The sequence below is a fragment of the Simochromis diagramma genome, unplaced genomic scaffold (genome assembly GCF_900408965.1).
Source record: "Simochromis diagramma unplaced genomic scaffold, fSimDia1.1 OVJJ01000361.1, whole genome shotgun sequence".
Lineage (NCBI taxonomy): Eukaryota > Metazoa > Chordata > Actinopteri > Cichliformes > Cichlidae > Simochromis > Simochromis diagramma.
This window is the reverse complement of record NW_024386860.1, coordinates 3,130,201-3,156,594: the sequence shown is the minus strand read 5'-3', so window position 1 is coordinate 3,156,594 and position 26,394 is coordinate 3,130,201. Positions and strand designations below refer to the sequence as shown.

At 42.1% G+C, this 26,394-nt stretch overlaps 1 protein-coding gene across 1 annotated transcript; it reads right to left on the bottom strand.

The window, feature by feature from the left end:
- Positions 1-536: 536 nt before the first annotated feature.
- On the bottom strand, positions 537-26,061 carry fam171a1 (family with sequence similarity 171 member A1). Its single transcript, XM_040029676.1, has 9 exons — positions 25,640-26,061; positions 16,392-16,619; positions 15,605-15,697; positions 12,370-12,528; positions 11,341-11,517; positions 7,506-7,622; positions 7,252-7,366; positions 6,540-6,657; positions 537-4,619 (listed from the first exon to the last, which is right to left on the bottom strand). The coding sequence occupies exons 1-9, from the start codon at positions 25,746-25,748 to the stop codon at positions 3,042-3,044; spliced, it is 2,694 nt and encodes an 897-aa protein (XP_039885610.1). The 5' UTR covers positions 25,749-26,061; the 3' UTR covers positions 537-3,041.
- Positions 26,062-26,394: the final 333 nt, after the last annotated feature.

Genomic DNA, 26,394 nt, shown 5'->3' with positions numbered 1-26,394 from the left:
CAGCTTTCTGGATGAAGAGGCCAGAGGTCATAGCCAGATTGCTTTGAGTTGATAGCAACTCGAATAACCACTCACTATGACCAAGATATGCAGAAGCAGAAGACCACACAGTCAGCTAAAAACAAAAAAGTGAGTATACAGTCCAACACTGAACAACAGAAGATTGGGAGACGTTGCCTAGCGAGTCTTGATTTCTGCTGCAACATTGATGGTAATGACATAATTTGGAGTAAACACCACAAAAGCATCGAGCCATCCTGATTCTACGGTTCAGGCTGGTAGTGTAAAGGTGTGCGGGACATCTTCTTGGAAGCCGTTGTGCACCTTAATACAAAGATCATATCGTCAAACAATGGTGTAACCGGAGATTCCCATCATGGATATGCAGCCACCCGAAAGCAAAAAGGGCTCCCAGCTGATTCTAGCAAGGTGTACCCAATAAAGTGGCCCATATGAATACATTTTAACTACTATCTGGATTAGCGTATAAAGAGATATAGAGGTTTAATTTTGCAAACAGATGCACACTCAGTTAATTCCAGTTTGGCTGTTTATTCAGAATAACAGGCTTCAAATATAATGCAAGCATCTGATTTACACACTCAAAGATACTGTATTGCTCATCCACCCTAAAAGGGGAGATTGCTGTGTGGGAAACTAAAAGAGAAAAGGCCATTCATAACACAAAGACACACATTATTTTGATAAGGCAGAGGTAAGGAAAGACTATACACACTCTGTAATATGGCTGCTTTGTCTATGTGAACCTTGACTGGATGCATGTTGATCAGTCAGCATCACCTCAGCCGCCACTGCAAAACACATTTCAGACAAACGTTCACCCACAAAACACAAAAATAAGAAAATGCACTGAAACGACCTGCAGTGTAGTTTCACATATCCAGTGCCCCACACGCACACACACGCGCACGCACACACATAAAAAACAAAACATCTTTAACTGCTTACTCTGAGGGAGACTGAACTCTTGCTGATTACTGTAGAGGATTTTACGATTGCAGCAGCTGGTAGACATTTTCTGAGATGTCTGCAGTGTAGCTTGTTATAGGCTAGTGCTGAGGAAAGTTTACTGCATGCTTTCTTTCACAAGCAGGAGAGAAAGTAAGGGCTGAGGTAGGAAGGAGGGGGAGGGCGGACGAAGGCAAAAGGAGGTGAGAAATAAATAAGGTAATCAGTTGCTGTAGAGTCAGGCTATTCAAAGGCACTTGGATCGTGGGTGAGTGGTTCAAATGGAGGTGAAACACAGCAAGCAAATACAGTTTGCAGTTCAGGTGAAAGGTTATCGAGCGTTTGCTTTTATAGCTTGAACGTTAAGGTGGGTACGGAGGAAAAGCCCTTAACATATTTCAAAGAAAGAAAAAAAAAATAGCCTATTCTCAGATAAAATACTTCATGTTTGGCAATTAAAATTATAATGATTAAAATTACAAAAAAAGGCATCAAGCAGCCATATAAAAGTTATGCATAGCCTTCAAAGCAAAACATAAAAAATACACCAGTCAGTGGTTCAACAGTTACAAAACCCTTCATACCAATATCCCTCACAACTAATTTGGGTGGCTTTGAAGTGGTATTACATCCTTACCCACCAGCATAGCGGTGTGTCACATTATCTGATTATGCTACAGAGCAGATAGTGGTTAAACCTCCTCAGTCCAGAAACCTTATCTCCCACAAAGCCTTCTGATGGGCTAGATTAAACTCTAGCAACATACCACCAACCGTTCAAAGTAAATCCCTCGAACACGGCTGCCCCGTTTTGCACAGATGTTTCATAATCTCAGACATCAGTCAGTGTGAACAAACCGGGGTTATAACCTTCAAACGAGCGTTGCTGCATGTTACTAGATTAAGCTAATGGACTGAGGACAATATGGCTCAAGAAAGAAAGTTTTTTGTAGTCTCGGATTTTCCATGAACCACCCATCGACTGCTTCTACTACAGTTCATTTATGCTTGCAAGGCTATTTATTAAAAAGGCATATATTTGTTGTGCATAAAATATCCTAATTTCGTGCCTCCAGCGTCTTTATGTCTCCCCTCAGGCAATGTGTTCGCCACGCCTGACGAGTGGTCTGTTTATGTAGTGTTTCATGAAAAGTGAAGTACAACAGTGGTCATTAAGAGTCCAGCAGAAGTGTTCATTTCTCAACCAGATGGGCTCCCAGTGCTAAAGTATTGATTCAGTGCTATATTAAGAACAAACGGCTTCAATTTAAACACATATATCCTTCATGTTGTGGTCTGAGCAGAGGAGGAGTTGTGGTTAACGGGCAGATTTACACTCTTCCAAGTCTGTTTCAAAGCAGAACCGACATGCACTTGTGTTTCCTGATCATTTTTCCTCCTCCTAGTACCTTTCCTTCTCCACATAGTGCCTGAAAAGATGCTGCCTCTGAAAGTGAAGTGTATTGAAAAGTGGAGGAAATAAATCACAGTTGCACTCCCCAGAATGGATGCATTCAGCCACATTAGTGGACAGGATTACCACTGAGCATGCCTCTAATGTGACTTTGTGAGTTGCCTAGCTCACTAGAAAATGCTCAAAACAGCAATAATAAGAACACGATGACACTTTAACCTCAACAACACCACTTCTGCTTGGATCAGGACACCTCATTCTTTGAGCATGAGTTGGAGGGGTGGGGTACAGCTCTCTCGGCAACACACAAATCCAGTTTTTAGCGGCAATGCTGTGCAGTGTGGTTATGCTTTTTTATCGTTGCTTTATGGCACGCATACTGAGACTCTCTCCCATGTCTGAAATGTTAAATATTTAGCGTGCTTCTCATTTCAACTTGAAGATCAGTTTTCACTGAGATTTTATTGATTAAACCTTACTTAACTTTGCTCAACATCTTGTTAACTTTGATTCATTTTTCCCAGAAGGGGAAAGAGATTGTTTAATTAACGCTGATTTTTATTTTTTAAAACAGCATGGCAACTAAAAAAAGCCTTAAACTGGCGTTCTACTTCAAACAGACTTGAAAAATGTGAATCTTTCCTTTGTCATCTGTGAATCATTTGAGGTTGAAGGCCAGCAGGGGTCGCTCCTCCCTCCTTTGCCAGGGGCTTTTCTTCTCCTCTTCTGCATCATCGTGTGCTGCGTCCTCATCCGGAGACACTGACAGCAGCGCATGATCAGTCCTGAAAGTCACTCCCTCTGGAGTTGGCAGGGGTGGAGGAGAAGTAGGGGATGCAGAGGAAAGTGAGGGTGGCTCCTCCTGTATTTGTACTCCCTCAGCTGTTTTACCCACTGCATCCCCCTGCCCCTGATCCACTCTGTTACTCTCTCCTTTGTCTGACAAGACAGGTCCAGATTTGCTGCCCTTGTGGGTGCACTTCTCCTCCTCACAGCCTCCCACGTTCAGATCATCCACAAACACCAGCTGAGTGTAGGCCGAGGCTGGCGTCGCCCCCTTTGATCTGTCTTTCTCAATCCCCCTTTCCTCCTGCTCAGCATCTCTCCCCCTGCGCCCCGCTCTCGGCTCGTTCAGGTCCACACCCGAGTCCAGACTGGCATCGTTACAACTGCCATGCCTCCCTTGGCGGCTGCTACCTTGCTGACCTCCTGCACCTGGTGTGCTGTTGTTGTTGTTGTGGCACCCTGCCCGCTGGAGATCGATGTAGGAGTGGCGAATGTGAGCATTGGAGCGTCCATCCAGGGAGACAAACCAGGCTCGTGGGTGAGGCAGAGGCTTCCCTCCTCTCAGCTCCATTAAAGTCTTTTCAGCCAGCAAGGTGTCCTCGCTGTTTATTTCCACAAGACCCGACTCCCCGAGAGCTCCTGGAATAGACAGAGACTCTGACAGGCCTGAGATACCCTCGCCTTTACCCTGCTTTTTTGGACCTGGGTCGCAGTCAGTGGGGGTTTGCCCCAGGGGCTGCTGGGAATGTGAGGCATTGAGCTCAGCCTGGATGGTCTCTAAGTCACTCTGCTGGTCAGTCTGCAGCAGGAGTGCCTGACCAGACAGAGGGTGCTCCCCAGGCAGCCGCATGTAGTGTGCTGGGATTACAAGTGTGGGTCGCACTCTTGAGTAGCCTTCCCCTCCACTCAGCAGATCTACAGAGCCGCAGCAGAGCAGCTGGCCTGGCCGGGAGAGCAACTGGGGACTGGGCCGCTCCAGGTGGTCCACAGACCGGGACAGAAGGTGGTCAGCAGCCCTGCACTCACCTCCCTCCCCTCTGCTGGGGGAGTGCGGAGGAGATGAAGGGGAGATGCAATCAATAATCCCAACACTGCTAAGCTGTGTAGCTGACACTTGACCATGATTAGTGGATGACAACGCCTCTGAAATCTGGTTGCTAGATGAACAGAAGGAGGTGTATGATTGACGGTAGCCCCTCTCTGTCCCTGATGATAGAGCAGCCCTCAGTTGAAACGTCTCCACAGACTGTCGGTAGTCTCGGCTGCGAGGCGTCAGATTGCCCAGAGATGATCCGTGGTGGCTGTTGTTGCCGAGAGAGGAGCGGCTGTGTTTGTTTTGATGGATAAGGCTGTGTTGACGTTGATTGTCTTGGTGCTCATATGAGGAAGGCTTGAGCATCGGAGTGGTCATGTCAGGCTCAGTCCCCGTGGAAACAAGCTCCAGCTGCACCTGAAGGCAACAACAAAATTCAGGTGTGAGAATGTTTTTAAATACCATCACATGAAGCAAACCATAACAAACACTGTAGTTTAATTTCAAACACGTAGAGTGCTATAGTGTGAGTAATTCATGTTTTTGGTCCCATCTTGGTGTTCTTTTGTGTTAAGAAGGGTGAAGGAGGTGTGTTGTTATCCATAAAAACAGCCTTTTGATTGGTTGAAAAATCAAAATGAGGGGAAAAGCATAAACATGGCTGCAGCTGACAATTTTTAACATTTTGAAACACTCAGGTTCACTTTATTACAAAGAAGTTCTTTGTTATTATGACTTCTGTCTTCTCTGCTCCAGGGGCCAAGTTAAAGGACCAACCACACAAACGCAGCTACAGCACAATGATCTCCGCAGCAAAGCTCTGCACAGGACCAACAAACAACCATGCAGTGCACTTAAGGAGCACAGGTTAGCATCGATACACGTTTTCCTTCCTAGGGGCAAGCTATGAGCAAGTCAGGTATGTTGAGCCTAAAGCCAGAGCTTTCACTTTTTACCCATCTAAATCCCCATAGCAACATGTGCTGAACCAGGTACCAAGGTCTTTTTTCCCCCTCTTTTTCATGGGCCACATATTACTGCCTTTCCCTCCATCGACAAGCTGTAAAAATGATAAGATGATGTAGATTCTATGCTCTATAAAGGTGTGAAAAAGTGTTTACCCCCTCCCTGATTTCCCTTTTTTGTGTGTTTGGCACACTTAAATGTTTCAGATCATCAAACAAATTTAAATATTAGACAAAGATGACACAAGTAAACACAAAATGCAGTTTCTAAGTGAAGGAGTTGATTATGAAGTGGGAAAAAAGTCCAAGAAGTGATTGCCCCCAAAACCTAATAACTAGTTGGGCCAGTGTCAGTGTTGTTTCTCATCTGTTTCTTTAAATCGTACCGTAATGTGTTACATTTTGAAATCGTTTAGCCTGCTTCACTTTGTCAGGTTCTATTTGAGCGATTTCTTAATTCAACAGGTCTTCCAGTAATCAGGCTTTTTATTGAAACTGAACTCAGCTTTCAAAATCACAGTGAATTTATGATTTAACTACAAGGACAATTACTTTTTCACACAGGACCAGACAGGTTTGGATACATTTTCTGCCTTAATCAATGAAATCATCATTTAAAAAACTGCATTTTACTCGGGTTCTCTTTGTCTAATTCTAAAAAAATTGTGTGATGATCTGAAACACTGGCAAATATGCAGGGGGCAAACACTTTATACACCACTGTATATATGCAAACTGTTGAGTCACGCATTCCCACAGTAATTAATGAAGGTATAATAGTTAGTTTAACACTGCTGAACTACAGGTAACAGAATACAAGTTATTTGTAGGTTATTTATCCCGAGGAAACAGCGCATGTTAACCTAATATGATGTAATGTCATGATTAATGTAATGCAATTTCCTCATTTTATAAGGCTATTAGACAGAATCAGTTTAAGGTTTGGCGCTCTAACCTGCAGCTATTTCACATTAGAAATAACCAGAGTTAACAGAGTGGTTAAATAAATATATTTACTAATTAACTAAAGAGTAATTTTAGCAGTTTTTCCTAATACATTAAATAAATAAATAGTGTGTCCAGCTGAGGTAGGCTACACACAATCAGTCTTTTTGTGCAGAATAAGAGTGAAATAATGTATCAGACACCCTGTTTTAATGTAGCACAGACTGATCCTGAAGTAGAAAGCCTGGGTGTACAAAGACAGCAAATGCAAAGAAAGCCTGGCTATGCAATGCGTCCTTTAGAGAACATCCAAAATATTGAATATTTAGTAAACGACTTTGGTGTGTTTTCTATTTCCAACACCTTTAAACAGTCATTAATGTGCAAACTCCTTAAACTGTGCCATCTGATCACTGAGCAAACACACCTCATTGCTGATGAGGTTAAGGTGAGACATGGACGTGGCTTGGTCCCTCTTACTGCTGTCCAGTCCAGAGGACAGCGTGAGCTTGCGGTGAGACCCTCGTGGCTTTAAACATCGACGTCTGGGTGAACACAGACAAAGAGCACGTTTAATCTTTAAAATCGGAATAATTACACACAAATGTTTCTAATGGTGAAAAATACATCCCTGACTTTTTGTTGGAACAAGTTGAGACTGGACAAGAGCATTTGTGAGGGTTTTATATTTGCTGTGTAGCGCAGCTGCCCGGGTCCAGATTGTTTACATTTGATCAACATAAAAATTATATTACTGCCATGTGACTTACTCTGGAGAACTTTTATTAGTACAGGGCTTTGTTTTCTGGTACTGTTATCACAACTGAAGAAATAATAAATGTGTAAACCTAGGCAGACAGAAGGATGACAGATGGTGCTGGATTCAATAAAAAAGGAATGTATTCAAAAGAAGTATTGTTAATGTTCAGTTAAATGTGGCATACAAACACTCCAGCTCTTGAGATGAGATAAGCCCAAGCTGTCCTGTCGGCCTGCTAAGGTAAATTTTGGAACAATAACGGAGACAAAAACTCCCAAGCAGCAGTACACATGTTCTAGCTGACATCATCTTCACTAATTTAGATACTAATCTGGAAACTCCTGCTATAGTCTGTGTAAAGGCAAAGTGTTTCACACACCTGCAGTAGTACAGCAGGAGGCAGAGCAGACAGAGCAGGATGAGAGCCATGCCTCCCAGTATGGCCAACAGAAACACAGTGTGGTACGTGCTGATGTCCTTTGCAACCATTGGACCTGTTACAAAGACATGTGTTGAAGCACCAGAGAAAAAGCTGTTTGGTGGAAGTCTGCAGTCAAGTAAACCACAGAAATGACAGAACAAAAATATGTGTTTTGTGAAGTAAATTTAATTTGTGTCTATGGATTTTCTTACCGGTGTGTAGAGACGACATGGCGGCCACCCAATACCCCAGCTGAGGAACAATGTAGGTTAGACTGAGCTGGTTTCCCTCCCTCTGCACCTGAGCCCAGCTGCTCTTTATCCAGATACCTACAGACACACAAAAATCACAGTATGTGGAAACAAATTTGTAAAGATTACTCTGTGAGGACTGGCTGCAGCAACTGCTCACCTGCCTCCCCTAATTATGTAAAGATGGGGCTGGATGGAGTTAAGACAGCTTATCTCTTAATGTGTTAGGAGTAAATTATTTATGGTCAAGATCTTAGCCAAATGATAGCCGTTTGGATTAACCAGTCGATTTAATTACAGTATTTCACTCTGAAATATTTGTTCAAACATAAGAGTAAAAGGTTTACAAGTTGGTAGTGAGACCTATAATGTAGGGCAGGGGTGGGCAACTCCAGGCCTCGAGGGCCGGTGTCCTGCAGGTTTTAGATATGTCCTTGATCCAACACAGCTGATTACCGTGGCTAAATGACCTCCTCAACATGTCCTGAAGTTCTCCAGAGGCCTGCTAATGAACTAATCATGTGATTCAGGTGTGTTGACCCAGGGTGAGATCTAAAACCTGCAGGACACCGACCCTCAAGGCCTGGAGTTGCCCACCCCTGATGTATGGTTTGGACACGGTGACACTGGCAGAAAAGGCAGCAGGTGGAGCTGGAGGTGGCAGAGCTGAAGCTGAAGACTGGGATTAAAAGAGTACTGTGTATTGGATCAAGGACACATCTAAAACTTGCAGGACACCGGCCCTCGAGGCCTGGAGTTCGACACCTGTGCACTGTGGTGATGCTAAAGGGAACGGCTAAAAGTTGACCAAACACACCTCTTCTTTGACCAAAATCAACATTTGGTGATGAAGCTTTATAATGAACTGTCTAGTTAGCAGTGTATGTGTCTGGTGGCACAGATTCAAAATAATAGTTTGAAGTGCCACCTATACGCACAGCTTAATGTCTTCTACTGACTTGTGACTTTCTTTGCCCTCCCCAAAGCTGCAGATACTCTGATTAACGACTCAAACGTCTGCCCTGACCTGTTCTAGAGACGGCAGTGTTTTGGTAGTACTTAACTCTCCCACAAGGAGGCAACATGTAGATAACAGTGTTACCCTATGAGCAGTGTACACTGAGTACAATAGCGGCTCTCCGCATAGCCAGAATGGAAAACCACTACAAAGCTAGAGGCATTGACTGATTGGCTCCCAGTAAATCTGCTTCACGAGGAAAACACTGTGTTGTGCCTTTACACTTCCGATCCTCGGGCTCTCAGGGCTAACGCGGTGAGACCTACTTTGTTTCTATGTTTATACAAAGTTATATAACATCAAGTGGTCAGGAATATGCATCATGTTGTTTAAAAGGAGGAAACAAAAGGGCAAAGAGGATATTCAAAGAGGAAAGGCAAATATACAAGAGATGCTGACGGGGGGAAACATCACAAGCAGAGGAAACGAGGGGATAAACAGGAGGAGTGGAAAGAGAGATAAGGGAACAGGCACAAGAAACAGAAGAGAAATGAGAGCGAGGCTGTGTGACTCAGCACCACACACACGATCACACACACACCACTGTGCCCAGCCCTGCCCAGATTCACTCAGGTCCCTCTCTGAATCCTTTCCACAGGGGAGTCCTCTCTGTGTGGCTGACCTGTTTCATAGCTACAAACGACGGACCTGTTCCCACGCTTCGGTACAATACAGCACTGACAGACAGCAGGGCAGCTACTCAGACGCAAGGCAAACATTTATAAAGTCAATACAGCCCATATATTACTTCTGCTTCTCGCCCATTCACACAAAGCCAACACGGCCAGCCGCAGAGAGTCGTCGGCTGATCTGAGCGAGCGGCGCTTATTTGCATCGTCAGACTCCCGACTCGCACACCCAGGTGAACATGATCTGTTTGTGTATGACATCAGTCCTCCCCATGTCTGCTTGACATCAAACAATACATGACATGTTGCCAGTTGCACAAGTGAAACAGGTTTCCCTCTCTCTGTGTTCATGCCTCCTCCATGCGAGCACTTCATAAACAATACTAGCGTCTTTGTGAGGCTGCTATCCTCAGCCTGAAGTCTTCCACCGCAGGCACCAGATGGATTTCAAACTTCTTTTTGTCTGTTTATTATCTTCAGTTTAACACTCACACACATTTCACCCACTAAATGCTCAGTGAAGAAACTCAATCAGGAGATGGGCCGGTCTGTTGTGTTACTTATTTGGAGGGTTGCTAAGGAACATGAGATGTAGCCTGGAGAGGGGTCCGGGAACGGCTTCTTGTTGTTGAAATACTCGCAGCTACAGGCTGTGAGGAGGATACAAGTGTGTGTGTGTTCATTCAGCTTTAATGAAAGCCCTTTTTATAAGCCCTGCATGTTGATACTTTAGGCGCTTTAAAACAGACTCCTGAGATCCTGAAACTATCACAGGAGCCAATGTGGATCTGTTTTTTAATCAATGTAACACTCTGACGTACGATTACAGTTCAGATGAAAACTGCACAGCACAGACAGGGAATAACGTTGAACTAATGAAGGAGAAATTCAAAATACTTGCCATTCAAATGTTTTATTTTCTTTCTATCCATTCATCTGCCCATCTAGAGCTCACTAAACACTTCTAGTAGCAATCTTTAGACACTGTTTGGCCAAATAAATCAGAGCTCTAAAATGTTTATTGTGAAATGACTGTAGCATGAATGTAGTACACATATCATGACACGTGGGAAGTACGACATTTTTAGGATTTTAATCCAATTGTGAGATATCAGTAATAGTGATGAATTAACCAAGAAATATGCCCAGCCAGGAGTTCCCCTCAACTCCACAAGTTTCAGTATCTTTCAGTTCACGATTTTGTTTTTCAGGACTGGAAATTTATGACTTTGTTTTCCCACCCTTGCTGCTTTAATCAATCCTTTTTCCAGCCATAGCAGACTGCTACAAGCACAGCAACAAACAACAGTGATAATATAATTAGGTGGAGAACAAACTGACACATTTAACAGCTGAAAACCAACGCTGTCCTCAGAAAACAGAGCTTAAAGGAGAGTTAATATTAAACAGAAGTGCACCTTCAAAATGATAATTTCATGAATGTCTACATAACATTTGCTAATACACTAGTCTTCTGATTAATAGGTGGTATGTCAATCTTATGATGTGTGTTTACAGCTTTTCCCCAAATAATTCCAGTGGGTCCTAACAGAGCTTTTTCCTGCTGATGCGAGGAAGCAGTGGGTCTGGTGAGACACTAATGTTCATGCAGAAGGAGGTTTTGTAGTGCAGACACGTCTGAGTCAACTGATGATCGAATCACTGTCTTTAAGTGGAGCCTCTCTGAGAGGAACTGGGTGTGTCACAGTGCAGGACGACTGACAACAAAGATTTAAGATCGCAGGAGTAAATCAGAGCGCCGAGAGAGATTTGAAATGTCTCTGCTGCATGAGCCAACACCGCAGGGCTTTTAGCTATTGTTCAGTTCAAGATTTAGCTGAGCACGGGCAGATTATGGATCCACAGTCCAAACTTGTGATGTGAAGAGATTAATGTGTAGCTGTATGTTGGCAATTTTTATGATCGTATGAATAATTCTATTCATCGCTCTGATACACAGCCACAAATTATGACCTGGCTGCACCATGTGAGCATGCACGTGGTTTGTGTTAGTGCTTGTAATGTGCTCTTTTCACAAATAATTGCAGGTCTCATATAAACAGAAGTAAAGCCTTCAGAGTTAAAAACTTCCTGAACTTAAATGTAGAAAGTCAGAAAAGCTTACGTGTGAGTTTCTGTTAATACATACCTAAGCGCGGGTCAAATCTCCAAGTAGGGAGGTGATCATTTTCCTTCAGGCCACTGTCAGGCGGGAGGGGCACAGAGAAGGTGATTGGCCCAGTCACCTGCAGCTCCACTCCATCGCCGGCCAACAGGTGAACAGAGATGGCTGCGACAGGAGTCAACTCGAACGTCTTCTCCGTGCCTGTGAGAGTGCAAACACGAGGACGTGAGAGAGAAAAATGCAGGGAAAAGGAAAGGGAGCGGGAGTAAGGTGCACAGGAGGGGAAGCGGAGAAAGGAGCAGACAGCGGGGGAGGTAACGTAAAACAGCTCAGATAAAGGAGGGCTGTCAGAGGAAGACAGACAGGAAAGAAAACAAGCGAAAGACAGGAAAGAAGGAAACGGGGTGGAGGGCGGAAAAAAACTTGAAGACTGAGGATGGAAAGTGTCACAAAGCCGCCTCGAGGAAGAAGGTACGCTCTGTCGGGGGAGACAGCTTTGAAGTGGTATTCAAGTCACATGAGAAAAAAAAAAAGGGGACACACAAAAAAACGTACGAGTCTGTTGCATGGTTTTAAGGATTATGATGTTGATGTATCAGCTCATATTTTTTTATAAACAAATACATTTATGAGATCGTTGTTTATCATTTTTCTGGCTGTGTTGTGAACAAAAACATTGCCAGAGTCTGTCTTCTGGATGTTATGATAAGACCATTTTTAATTATCCATATTTTTGTATTATGTTAAAAAAATAAGCCTTGTTTGCACATATTGATGAACATGTTTGTCATCACTCGTATTATAGGCCAGTGTAGTCCATGCAATGTCAAGATGTGGATAAGAGTGCCTGAAAGCGTGTGGGCACGCGGGCTGTGTTAGAGCAGAGAGAAAACACACACACACACGCACACACACACACGGGTTATTGTGTTTCAGGAGGTCAGATAGAGAGGGTAGTGTCTTTCTCACCCTCTCTCAGCACATTTTTCCTCTGTCCCGTTTCTATGAAGGTGTCTTTAACTATATGCTCTGACCCGTCAGTCTAACCTTTACCTGTGCCGTTGCCACTGAGCATCTCCAGGTGGGGAAAGTGCTGGATGTGTGAGGGGGAGGTTGCCACGGTGAGCAGCGCGGTCAGGTTGGCGTACGATGTGTTGGGAGGAAGACTGAGAGCTCTGTGCAGGAAACTAACCCTGGGCTGGACTCTTAAACCTGTGACACAGAAAATGAAACTGAGTTGCCATTTAAAATATTATTGAAATCCGTCTGAGTATTTTAGTTGGATAATTGACACAGACTTTAACATAAAATAATAATAATAGTAACAATAATAATAATAATGTGGAGAAAGTGGGAATGACATCTAAAATTCCACGGAATTCATTAAATTTATACAAGACAATGACAATTAATTCAGTTAGTATATAGCGTATAAGTATAGAATATATAAGGTATAGGATATATTCAGTCTCTCTATTAAACACTATGGAGCAATGTGAGCTTAAAACCTTGAAATCACCTGACCTCAAGAGTCCATCATGCACACTGATGTTTGTTTGAACATGTTTTACAAGGCAGCTTTATACTCCTAGTGCCTTCTTATAAATTCAGACATCAAATCAAGCTTAATGGAGGCAGCTCTAGATCAATAACGCCCTGGTCGACTTTCTCTCCTGGCCAACGTGATTCTCTTTTCTGATATTTTGCAATGAATTGTTTCTTTTTGATTTGTCATCATGGCTGCCTGGCATCTAGTTTCAACAAATCAACAAATTATAGATTAGAAACAATAAACTGAAAAACAAAAAGCATGTAGTGGGATTCAGCAAGGTGATGTCATTGTGGTCCAACTGTGCTGAGTGCACATTCTTGAGCAGTGAGACATGGATCAAGCTGTACACGAGTGTTCGCTGTGTTTGGGTTTCTCCTTGTGCTCGACATGATTTTTGGGCGTGCAGTATGAGCGACACTTTCACATTTCAGACTAAAGCTCGTCCTAAAAATTCAGGTGTGAATGTTATTTCCTGTCTGCGGTTCTGTTTTTCAGAGAGGAAATGAGCCTGTTGCTGTTCTTTGTGTGCCCCCTTCCTTGACTCTTTTTGTGTTTTTCCCTCCACTTTTTTCTCACCTCATCTGTTCCTCCTTCTGTTGGACACTGCTCGGCCCATCCCCCCCTTCTCTCCCACTCTCTCCGCCCACAACTTCCCAATGCATACCACATTCCCTTCCTCCTCCTCTTCTCCTTTCCCCCTCTTTTATTATCCCTCCCTCTGCCACACACCCGGGTTCATCACTCCCCTGGGTGTCCAAGTTCACAGCATCATGAAAGACTGTGCAGGACAGGGGGCTGGACTGTGCCCGGCTCAGGCACGTGCTACGGGCAGTGTGTATTCAAGAGGTTCATATGTTAATGGAGCCTGTATATTTATGTGAGAAATTTATTTTAGTCAGACAACACAGCTGACAAGTTAAATTACTCCCCTATTGGCCAGAGACACACAAAAGAGTCAACAGACAAAGAGACCAAATTGATTTGCCTGAATGAAAAAGCCTTATCTAATGTAATTACACCCAAACAAAGAAGCGGAATAACAAAGACACGCTTGTGATTTATGTCTATATGGTGTGTTTTCTTTATATCAGGTATTAGATATTTTCCTGATAACAGGCCATTTAATATAAGATAGCATTTTTTATTAGGAGTGTATTAATTGTGTTTTAAAAAAAACAAACACTTGTCGCCAATGACAAAAATGACAAAATATGACTTTCATCCCAACTTGAGTTCTCTTACAAATACTCAAACACTGAGGTTATTGTACTCTGTCCTAGATACTTACTCTGGCTGGTATGATCTTAGCCTTCAGTAACACTATGAGGAATCTTAAGAGTCATTTTTGACCAGGGTATGTAGTTCAGTGACGACATTAAACAAATATGTAGGACTGCTTTCATGCATTTGGGGAATATCTCTAAATTTAGAAACATCCTGTCTCCCAGTCATACTGAAAATATCATGCATTTATTACTTCTAGGCTGGACTATATTATTATCAGGATGTCCTAGGTATCAGTGAGAGTACTGACAGGGACTAGAAACAAAGAGCACATTTATCCCATATTGGCTTCTCTTCATTGGCTCCCTTAATCAAATTGAAGATCCTTCTCCTCACAAATAAAATCTTGAATAATCAGGCCTGATCATATCTTAAAGATCTCACAGTACCTAATTATCCTAACAGAGCACATCCCTCTCAGACTGCAGTCTTACTTGTGGTTCCCAGGGTACTTAAAAGTAGAATGGGAGGCAGAGCCTTCAGCTTTCAGGCTCCCAGTTTGGATTCTGGTGACAGACACCCTCTCTACTTTTAGGGTAAAGCTTAAAAGTTTCCTTTTTCATAAGGCTTATATTTAGGGCTGGATCAGGTGACCTTGAATGCTCCCTTAGTTATGTTGCAGTAGGTCTAGGCTGCTGGGGATTTCCCATGATGCACTAAGTATTTCTTCTTCACTCCTCTTTTTTTTACTTTCTGCGTGTTTAAACACCACTACTGTTATTTAGTCATTATTAATTATTAAACTCTGGCTCTCTTACACAGTGTATCTTTTGTCCCGTCTTCCTCACCTCACCTACTAATAGTAAATAAGTTTAGAGGGAACCAGAGCCTGGAACGCCCACAAGCAAATAGCGTTCAGCTTCAAAGTAATGCACAAAGCGTGAATCGCTTCCAGTAGGGACGCAGCTTTATGTGTTGCTAACAGGGAAATTGCAGTGTTTCCTCTAACGGAGCAACTATGTAACACAAAGAATAATGCTTGGTTGAGTGATGTTTCTTCTTTAGTTTTTTTTGTATTTTTAAAATTTCTATTTATTAGTCATGACAAATGCGGATACAGAAAATATCAGGTGATGATATCCACCTGCCGGTTGGACTCTAAATGCAATAACAAGGTGGTGCAGCCACACAGTAATACCAAGAACCACTTGGCAGCAGGTTTGGGAATACAGTTTCCGAGAGTGACCTGTAGTTGCCATGGAGTCTGTGACCGGTCACCAGTGTGACCGAGGCCTTATAAACATTATGACTGAGTCATTTCCTATGTATGTGTGTGTGCGCAGAGATAGTGCCAATATGTCTGCCCAAGGTGTGATGGACCAAAATGTTATAATCTTTCTATTTCAATGAAATAATTCTATTTAAAAGTCTGATTTTCTTTAAAAACAATAAACTGTACACACACACACACACACACACACACACACACACACACACAGACAGTGTGTTCACCTTGTAATCCTGGAACAATCTCAACAACATCTTCGTACACCATCAGAGTTGCAGCTCTTTCTGGCAGCAGGTCCAGGCTGATGGATGAAAATACTAGAGGAGAAATAAAAACACACACACAGTGTATAGGAATAACTTCACTATGAGATTAGAAACAAGCTCTAATCTACCACTTTACTAATCACTCTGAAACACAAGTCATTAAATCATCTTTATGCATTTTTAATAGTCCTGCTTTCATCCTGTCTGCTGTGCAGGACCACAGCCTGACCCAGCAAACTGCACTTCTTTGCTCTTCCTTCCTTTTTTCCCCTCACTCGCACATTGTTCAGAGCTGGTAAGCGTGATAATCCAATTGGCCGCCGTTCCGTTGGCTCATAATAACCCCCTTCCTACACACACACACACACTCCAGGCTCCTGGGAGGTATTTTGCGTGAGTGTGTGTTAGTGAAAGGGAAGCTTAAGCAGCCCCCTTGCTGGGTTTTGGCATCTAAAGCTATAAATTAGTAATGGAGCACTCCACTCATTAGCTCACACACCTGGCACAAAAAATGTACTTTTTTTCTTCACACACATAAAAAACATAAAACATGAAAACAATAATCTGTTAATGCCACAGTTTAGTGAGACACTGTTCTTGTTAATCTGGTTACTTCTCAAAATATATGCACGAGTTCTCGCTCTCACTCACTCACTCACTCACACACACACACACACACACACACACACACACACACACACACACACACACACACACACACACACACACACACACACACACCTACCAGGTAATCTGGAGGGAGTCCAGGGCACAGAGTTAGGCACATATCCCTGTTTAGTTGCGGTGACAACAAGCGGCGTCCCAAGGCGATAGGGAAAACGCAGGTAAATGTTGCCGTCGGCTGATGAGGTTTCAGTTGTTAAAGAAGTACGATTGGCAAAAAGCTGTACGGTGGCTCCAACCAGGGGCTGGTGAGTGCTGGCATCGCTCAGGTGAACCTTCAGAGTCACATCTGTGAAGACAAGAGTTCATTATTTGTAACGGTTGTAAGATGTCAAGTCTCCGTGAACAGTATTTGATAAACATACAAAAAAAAAAACAAACCCACAAGGCCTCTATGATTACAGCCACCTAAAATGCCATTGTCTTAGCTATTTTCAGCGTCAGTGCCAGGCTTTTGGCCTACAACTCCAAATCCCAGCCAGTCACACAGTGATGGCTGTCTGACCATTTCCTGGACAACCGCCAGTGGCACTTCCCCTCTAAAACAATGGGCCATTTCCCTCTCTCAAAGAAGCCTTGGAAGCTGAAGGGGGGAAAAAAAAACAACTGCACATACAAACACCTTCTCCGACGGAGACGAAGAATAATTAAAACGTTAAAAGACAAACGCTGTGTTTGCGAATGTGTAAAATATTTTGAAACTTGCATAAATAAATACATAAAAATAAATAAATAAATAAAATAAAATAATAAAAAAAAAAAAAAAAAAAAAAAAGACAAACGCTGTGTCCCGAAAACTGCCTATGGAGTAATAATAATGTTCCATTAGCATTAACACTGGTATTAATAAATCTTGGACTCTATTACGTTCTGTATACACTATCACTTTTCAGGTAAGCCCTGATGTATTGCACAACTAATTGGCTTGTGAATATCACTGCTGCAATGTAACTTTATTATAAAAAGTAATAATGATTTTTCTCTATTATTTAGGGGGGGGAAAAGTATCCACCTTCTATCGTCCAGTAGCCTGAGTCATTCAGGACCACAAAAACTAGCCTTGATTTGAAAATATAGCAAACAATAAACAAGCCATGACCAGAGTGCTCTCAGGTTTAAATGCAGCTCTTTCCATCAAATGAGCTCTGTATAGTCTAGCCACCCAACCCATATTTCCACAAACTTTAAGCTGAACCACACTAATCAAGGTTGCACAATAAAATAAAGTCAACAGAATATGACACCTCCACTGATGTCATTATGGTTCAGACTTCAGATCAGGAAAAACCTGCTTTCTTCAGGACCAGTCTATTTTTATTTTTCTTGAAATACTCCGAAAGAGTTTAATGGAGGTCATACGAATGCGGTTTGGCGACATTAACAACCAACCAACCGCTACCCATCAGGCTGTGCTTGAGATGGGGTGCGTGATTTTTTTAATTTCCTGATATACCCTCATTATCAGATATTATTTAAACAGTGAATCTTTACATATACCCATGCTTCTCAAACTGCAGGATGTAGGTGAACAACCATGTAAAAAATATGAAGTGAGATTTAGGAAATTAATGGGTATACAATCACTGCGCATATGTTTAAGCAAAATAAACTATTATCATTGTTTGTTGTTAATGATTGATAAAATAGCAGGGTGTGTGAGTCATGACCTTTTATAGGCTTCAGAACTGGAGCATTCCACGTAAAGTTTGAGACGCAGCGACACATACGGTCATATCAAGTGAAGTAAAGGAAGGTGCGATGTTAAATTTCCAAAGTGATTTTGAAATCAATATGCGGCACATCTATCTGATATCACACACTTCTTGCAGCAGTCACACTGTGACACGCTCAGATTGTCTTTCACTGCAGAAACCCTACATCAGCTGTCATATCTCCAAAGACATCCCTCTATTTCACTCCACTATTGCCTTAATTGAGAATTTCAACCTTAAGCTAACCTGCAGATCTTAAAGGAGGGAAGTCAAACACTCTGACAAACAAATGTTAAAATGTAATCATCACATTCCAGAGTCATCATAAAAAACTTGGTAGAGAGCACTATAATTCACAGCCACAAAAACCCACACCGTCCCCATCTTTGCACACATGACAATTTGCGTCCTGTTTGGTCACAGGCTGACCAACGGTGGCCTTTATATTGTGGCTGAAAGGTCCCCCCCCCCCACCACTCCCCCTACAATTACCAAAACATGCCCACCTCCCCCCCATACTCACTGAATTTTGTCTTAATGTTTCCTTTAAACCTCACCCGCAGTGACACACACGGTAACACATACATGGCTTGACAAATCCCCCTCCCCCCACTTAGGGATCCTCTGGTCAGTGGGAAACCACTCTGACAATGTGTAGGAGAGAGTTCAGCCCGAGTGCACGCTCCACCTAAAAAAAACCCAAGCTCTGCACCAAATTATAGCTTGGGAAGGGAGGAAGTTACAGGCTGCTTAGTACAAGAAAAGATCTGGCTGAGCAATGTGTCAGTTTCAAACCAAAACACATAATTATCCACAGGTGTAAAGATCCACTTCATTCCTGGGATTTCTTTTTTTAAACATTTGGACTGCGTCAGCAGAGAATTGGGAAACAGGCAGACTGGATTTCCCCATGACGGAAACCCTCCACTGCTTTCTCGAGTGTACTGGAGAGCTCTTGACCTCACTTCCTGTCCCACTCCCCCTGATATGCTGTTACGGGTACCAGCTGTGCTCGCTTAAAAAAAAAAAAAAAAAAAATCCCCTGGGAGACTTCAAGACTGACACACACACACACACAAATGTAGTCCCCTCCCAGTCCTCGTCCAATAAATCAGTACCGAGGTGACATCATTGTTAAACAAGCTAAAAGTCTCCTCTGAGCACCCTGAGGGATGGCCAATACCCCCAATTCTCCAGCTAAACCTCCATAACTGCCTATTTGTGTGTGCACTGAGCACCATATGGAGAATAAAGGCTTCAAAGAGTTTCCCCCTGACCAGCACTGCCATCTCAGACCAATTATCCCCAGCTCAGCAGCAAAAGCAGCAGGATAGCTGTGTGTACGTGAATGTGCTTGGATGCAAGAGATGCAACCGAGAGGTAAACAACAAGGACGAGAGAATGAGTGTGCCTGATTTTTTCCTTCCTTCTAGTTTGAATTAAGTTTGGGAGAGAGCGATCATTTCAGCCTTATGAAACTGAGGTGTGATAAATGAGGAATGGGTAGCACGGCTGGCCTCCACTGGGCGTGTGAGATGGTTTGGTGTTCTTCCAAGCAGAGCTTGGTTAAGCAGAAGCTTTCTGCACACGTGGTTTGGTTAAGTGAAGATATTTAATATGACAGCAGAAGGCATGCAAGCACTCAGCGCGCGTTGTAATCAGCACTTTGTTACGAGCTACGCCAGTTTAAAGTGATGTCATTATAAAAACTTGCAAAACATTCAGCTCGTGAATCTTCCAAAATCAGAGCCACACCAACTTTGTTAACTGTGTTCAGCTTACTGTAAACTGACCTTTATTTCAGATGGTCAGAAATAACAAGAAAACAGGGTAAAACAGCTTTTTTGGCCTTTACGTCATGTGAATCAGTCTAATAACTGCTATCCCACCAAAGTCCTGTGTTGATATATGAAAACAACCCTGCAGCTGTTTGGTTTCCTATGTCTTCATCAACTAACAGGTAGGGAATGAATTAAAATGAGTGTTCTTTGTTCTGCCATCTTTGGGCCCATGTTAGGAAGCAAGTTCAACACACAGATATCAGGATGTTTTTGCAATCTGGCTAAACTATAAAAGGGATTTTAATCTGATGTGGACAAGAACGCCTTATAGCTAGTCCTGGAACAGTCCTGGTATTTATAAACTCAGAGCCAAGCACTTCAATTTGTCACTTGGACTCAAGCGGACTTCAAATACTCATAAAGCCAGAAACTATAACTCAACTTTATGCCCAATAACTTTTTTGACAAGATGCCAACTGAACAGGTCAACGCAGATCTTCCTAAATCTAGCTATGATCATTTTCACTGGCTACCATCAGACCGACAACACGTGACTGCAGATATATTTTGAAGCACGTGTTTTCAGCACAAGACTAGCACCTAACTTGTGTCTAGTTAGCTCAAAATTGTGTTGGGCACTTGAAGTAAGAACAGTAAGGCCATTCAATTAAACACCTTATAAACCAATCGGAGCCTGATTGTCTACAAAACTGCTTTACGCATTTTCTGTTGTGCCACACAGGACAGTTTAATCTCCTCTGCTAAAGAGACATGCTGATGTACTTCATCATCGGCAAACATGGCACCAAAAAACTTGCATGGCTGAAAACAAAAATAGGTTAAATGAAGTCTATGAAATGATAACGTAAATAAAAATCACTGAAAATCCAAGATGATGTCCCTTAAAATGTCTGTGTCAAAAATAATTATTTTAAAAAATATAAAAGGAGAGAAATTGAAATCCTTCAGTTTCCTTGCTTAAGCTACTTCAATGACTATTATGCTATTCTCTGTTAACGTGTAATTCGCATTGTCAAATGACTGGGAAATGGTTACAGCTCTAAAGTGGTTCAAGAAAACTGTGACATCAAGGGGGTAATTTCACCGTCTCAAGCAGAAGCACGTGGCTGATTACGAGAAGACCGAGAAATCATGTGAGAAACTAGAAGAAACAATAAAAATCACACACGTGCTGTGATACGCGTTTGCGTAAAGGAAATCTGTGTTTCACAGCAGCAATGTGAATATTGTTGTAAACGTAAACAGCAATGCTATCATATTATTATTCTAAGAATGTTGGGCAAAACCCCCCAAACAATTCATGATTTAGGCAAATCAAAAACAGTTTTAGGACTATAGTGTCTACAACATGCATGCCTTTTCAACCTTAGGCACCAATAGACTGTTGTTTTTGTTTCTGGGTTTAATAGCTTGTCTAACCACAACAAACAGGCATCACAATTACTGTGGCTATTATTTTACCCTTCAGATAAACGACAAACATCTGTGGTGATCTTACAAAGAACAAAATAGAGGCATAAATGTAGAAGACAGTATGAATCACTGACAGGGACACTGGATACACACACACACACACACACACACACACACACACACACACACACACACACACACACACACAAACTGCAAAACAGGACCTTGACATGTCACGGCATGAAACACTCAGGTGCAAACGAAAAATAATACACAGTATTGTTCAAAAGTCCTCAGCCACCCCTCTTTTCTTTTTATTTTGTTTCCAAGAAGCCCAAATGTCTTGTAATTTTTAGAGTTGTCATGAGCAATAGCTCCAAACCTAGTCCTTGTATCAGATCATTTTTAGAGAATGCTCTTTTTGTTTGTTTATTAAGCTACTAAACACCGATCCATGAATCCTTCAAGCATAAAAAGGCAACTTCCTCAGGCAACCAGTGCTGTGTCAACACCTAATGGAAATGTGGCAAAGAACCAATTTTTAAATTATATTTTAGGCACTTTGTTACTAGCAACCTGTCACAAAAACATATTTTCTTCCATTTTTTGTAGCTGAATCTATGCAAAAATACCAAAGATAACACACTTTGACAGACAAACTTATTTTTGCACTAATTTGAGGAAACTGGCCATGTGGAGGACAAAAGAATTGTTAAACCAAAATGAAAAAACAACAGCAAGAGAAACAGTATCTAAAGTGGAGTCTTTGAGCTGACATAGGGTCTGAGAAATGCATCTGACCCTTTAGCTTATCCATCTACTTTTCTTTGCTGAAGCTTTATCAGAAATGGTCTCGGTGAAAGGTGGCTTTCAAGACACCATTCTTCTTGGGAAACAAGGAGAAAAAGCTACACAAAGCTAGACTGAAATAACCAATGACATGTCTGAAGGAGGAATCCAAATATGACATTGTTTGGTTAAAATTGTCAACAATATGGTAGAGGTACAACAGTGAGTGTCTACAGGCCTCTGTAAAACATGGTGGAGACCATCATGGTTTAAGGCTGCATTTCAGCCAGTAAGGTTGGAGATCTTGTCAAAACTGATGGAATTATGAATAATTATGAGTATCACCAAATTTGCATCCACCATGCAGTACCATCTGGAAATGGTCCGACTGACAACAGCTTCCTATTTCAACATTAAAATGATCCCAAGCATGCTTCCAGTGCAGTCAAAGCAAACCTGGATAGAAAAAACACGCTACAAGTCCTGGATTGGCCTCCCCAGAGCCCAGACCTCAATATTACTGAAGCAGTGTGGGATCATGTTGACTGTGAATGGAACAAAAGGAAGCCAACATCCAAAAAGGAGCTTTCAATGTTCTTCAAGAAGCCTGGAGAACTATTCCTAAATACTACTTACAGACACTACAAGAAAGCTGATCTAAAAAGGTTCAGGCAGCAATAAAGAATAAAGGTGGTCATGCCAAATATTGACTTTCAGGCTCGTTAAAATTGTACAAACTCTGTTTTTGCCTCATACACTGCATTCCCATCTATGTTTGCACATATTTCCATAAATCACTGCACCCATTTCTCCTTTTTATTGCTAAATGTAAAGACATGAGGGGTGGTTCAAGACTCTTGCACACGTTGCAAGCAAAGAAACCAGCTATCAGTAGAGTCAGCCTGCTATTTTCTCTAAACTGGATTAAAAGTAAGATTAGGTAGTGATTGTCAATCCCATTAACTCAGCAGGGGACAAAGCAACTGCGTTACATCATGGTTGAGAGGGGTACATGGGCCCGCTTTATTTTACTTCAGTAAATATATAGGTCAAATACTGTACTCTGTACTACTGCAATACTCCTCTGTGGCCAAGCAGGTCATTCACCCTGTCTGTAAATGCAGTGTGTTCTCATGACCTCCCTGAAGCCAGCTGATGTTAACACTCACGCCAGCATCTCGTGATTAAAATCAAGCTTGGCTAGCTGGTGACAATATGATTTGATTGGTGTATTTCCTGGCAGCCCTTGTCCAGCTTCAGCAAATGTTTGTCTGTTTCAGATGCAACGCCATGCCTATTAAGGGCAGCAGTAATGTGAGTGAGATCTATATCTGCGGGTAGATCGTCTGTCTGGCTCCACTCATCCATACTTGCTGGACAGTGTAGGAGAAATTCTCAGCATCGACCTGAACGCACCCCCCCGGGAACAAGCGAAGGTCAATCTGAAGCGAAATGAAAACCAGAGGAAGAGAGAAAGAAAGGGAAAGGAACAAGAGTGCAGATAGAGGCTGGGATCGACTTCAAAGCGCCCCAATCTTGCGAGTTTTCAAAACATCTACGCCTTGTTTTTACCTCAAACAAGAGCTGCTTGTTGTGATAATAAACGAGCCATTTTCATGCCTGATCACAAACCTTAAACCTAGACTAGGTTAGAATCTCCCAAGCTATAATAACAGTTATAAAACATCAGAAAATAATCATGATTTAAAGGAAAACCAAAGCCCAGCATTGCACTTTTCCAACTCTGACTGATTTACAGTGACAGTTTCTGTATGTTTACATTTGCACTCCTGGTGTAGTGAAAGAACCGCATGTAGGCCACCCCCTATTAAAAAAGAACAACCTAAGCGAACACAGACGACTGATGTTTGTGTGCTTGTGCAGTGAGAGATAAAAGCGATGGGTTAAACAGATGTGGCTCCACATTAGTAGCTCGTATGACAAGGTAGCTTTGAAGTCAGAGACTGAATGAGAAGCCAGCCGATTGCTGTGATTTATAATTGCTTTGGAACTTTGCTGCTGTGGTAAAAGGATGCTGTTTGACACACTGAGGAGCGCGTCTCTTGAAAAGTTTGCTGTACAGATCTAACTGAAGGGAAATTAACGTGCACGTTCCCCTGTTTTTCTTTCTTTCTTTTTTTAAACAGAAGGCGCTAATGTGGTTTCACTTTGCCCTTAATATTTGTAATACTGTTGCAATGCTGTGGTCAGATTTTGAATGTAAACTGTGAGCTTTTAATGATTTTTTTTGAACTGTTACTTTTTCTTAGGGGAATCAAGTCAAAGCCTACATCTTATACGACTTAAAAAAAACAACAAGAACTGGGTGCACAAGTTTGAATCTGTGGTTGAATATAACCCCCTGAGTTATTCGCTAATAACACACAGGGCCAAAGCCAAAAACACTCTGTTTTTATGAGACAAAGAGAACCTGCATATTGTTAGAGTGGAAAACCTACAATAGCATTAATTGCTTTTCCCCAGATTCATCAAAAAACTGCTAGCTAATTTTCTGTCACTCTACTAATTGGATCACTTATGCCATTTAGTACATTTTATGCTAGTTTTTACATGCTTTGTTTACAGTAAATGCTGCGTCTACACCGTGCAAACGGGCCCTTCTTACGTCAGACATCCTCACAACGTTTACTACAGTCTGTTTTATACACACTAAGCAGCCATTATAAATTTGAGAAAACATTTGATTAGTTGCCAGCTGATTGAGGAAATGTAACTAGTAATATCAATTAAGTCGTTTCTTTAAAAAAATAAAAAATCTTTATGAACACAACAAAAACGATACGCAAGCACAAAACAGCTATAATCTAGTGATGAGATATTGTTATTCATAAATTTACATTTTTAGCATATATTAATATTAAAGTGCCCAACTGTTGATGAGAAAACGTGAGTGGACTCTTGTTTTCATTCCCCTTTAAGGCATTTCAGTTACGAACATAATCTGCATACTTATCATGGTTCAAAAGTACTACAATCATTAGCTCAAATACAAGATTTACTTTAACAATATATAACCTCTAGGTACTGATATACTTGCAACAGGACCCCTGAGTAAGGTCGATGGTTGCAGACTCTGTGACGCGAACCACGACCCTTACATGTAAGGAACACAGACACACAGCTGCCTTCTTCCAAAAATGCCATGTTACCTTTAAAAACAGCACGTAAACCTGACTTTGTTCAGGTTTGTTATGATATACAGACACAAACACTTGGTTAAAAGCGACTTTACTAAACGCAGCAGTGTTATAAATGATAAATCACAGCAGCTGGACAACATGAGGGCACGTCTCCGATCATTAACAAAGTATTTTTAAAAAAAATTTAAACCCCACAAATCTCATATAAAACGACCTGAAATGGTTTTAACCCCTTAAACACACCACCGTGCTTATAATTAAGCATCTGCAGCGCTGCACAGACGGAGAAGTTTTCGCTCTCCGTTAGCTTACTCGCTAACGTTAGCCAAGTTTAGATCACATCAGCATCCGAGCTGCTAGCGGCACCGTTTGGCCTGCACAACAGTCAACGAGCCGCTTTCTCTGGCAAAACACCTCACACGCACTTCTTACCTTGTGTAGCCGTGTCCTCCTGTAATGTTTTGGTCGCAGCTTTGGAGAAAAGGTATCCGAAAAGGCAGAGTAAAATCGCGGCGGTCCTGCTCCGGTCCACAGCCCGCATCGTTGCAGATGTGTTTAACAACGCAAACGGCTCGAGGAACAAAGTGGAAATCAAACCCGTGTCTGCTAAAAACTCACTGTTCCCCTACGGCACCGCTTATCCCACAAACCAGGCGACTCTCCATGTTCAGCAGCTTCAGCAGCCACGATTTTCCGCCTGTAAAGCTGCCTTTCTCCTGCCCCGCTGTGCATCCCCCTTTCGGTCGCCTTTTTTCTTTTTTTTCTCATCGATGGGTCAGGGTGGAAGACGGCCCCATTCCTCTGAGCCACATGCCCCAGAACGGCACCAACAGGCGGCTTCTCCCACACGTAGCACCACCACCGTCCACGGACCTCCAGCGCCTCCACCTGCCAGCCAAAGTTTTTACAACTTTTACTTTCTAGGAACAGAAAAAAGGGGCAACAATGAATTTTTTGTAAATTTTATGGAGGGGGGAATGGAAAGAAATATAAATTTCTAGCAGTTTAAATTCAATAACTAAATGTAACAGTGACTCTAGAAATACAGTTTCAATATTAAAATATTCGGAAAATAGATTTTCTGTGCACTTTGACCCTAACATCTAGTCTTCACCTTATGCACAGCACTGTGCAAACATTTTCAGTGTTTCATTTCTTTATTTTGCTTCCATGTACCCAGACTTGAG

Coding starts and splice junctions, on each gene's coding strand:
- fam171a1 (XM_040029676.1), bottom strand. CDS start 25,748: ATGCGGGCTGTGGACCGGAGCAGGACCGCCGCGATTTTACTCTGCCTT. Junction 15,698..16,391: donor GACTCCCTCCAGATTACCTG/GTAGGTGTGTGT, acceptor TTTCTCCTCTAG/TATTTTCATCCATCAGCCTG. Junction 4,620..6,539: donor TTAACCTCATCAGCAATGAG/GTGTGTTTGCTC, acceptor TGTTGCCTTCAG/GTGCAGCTGGAGCTTGTTTC.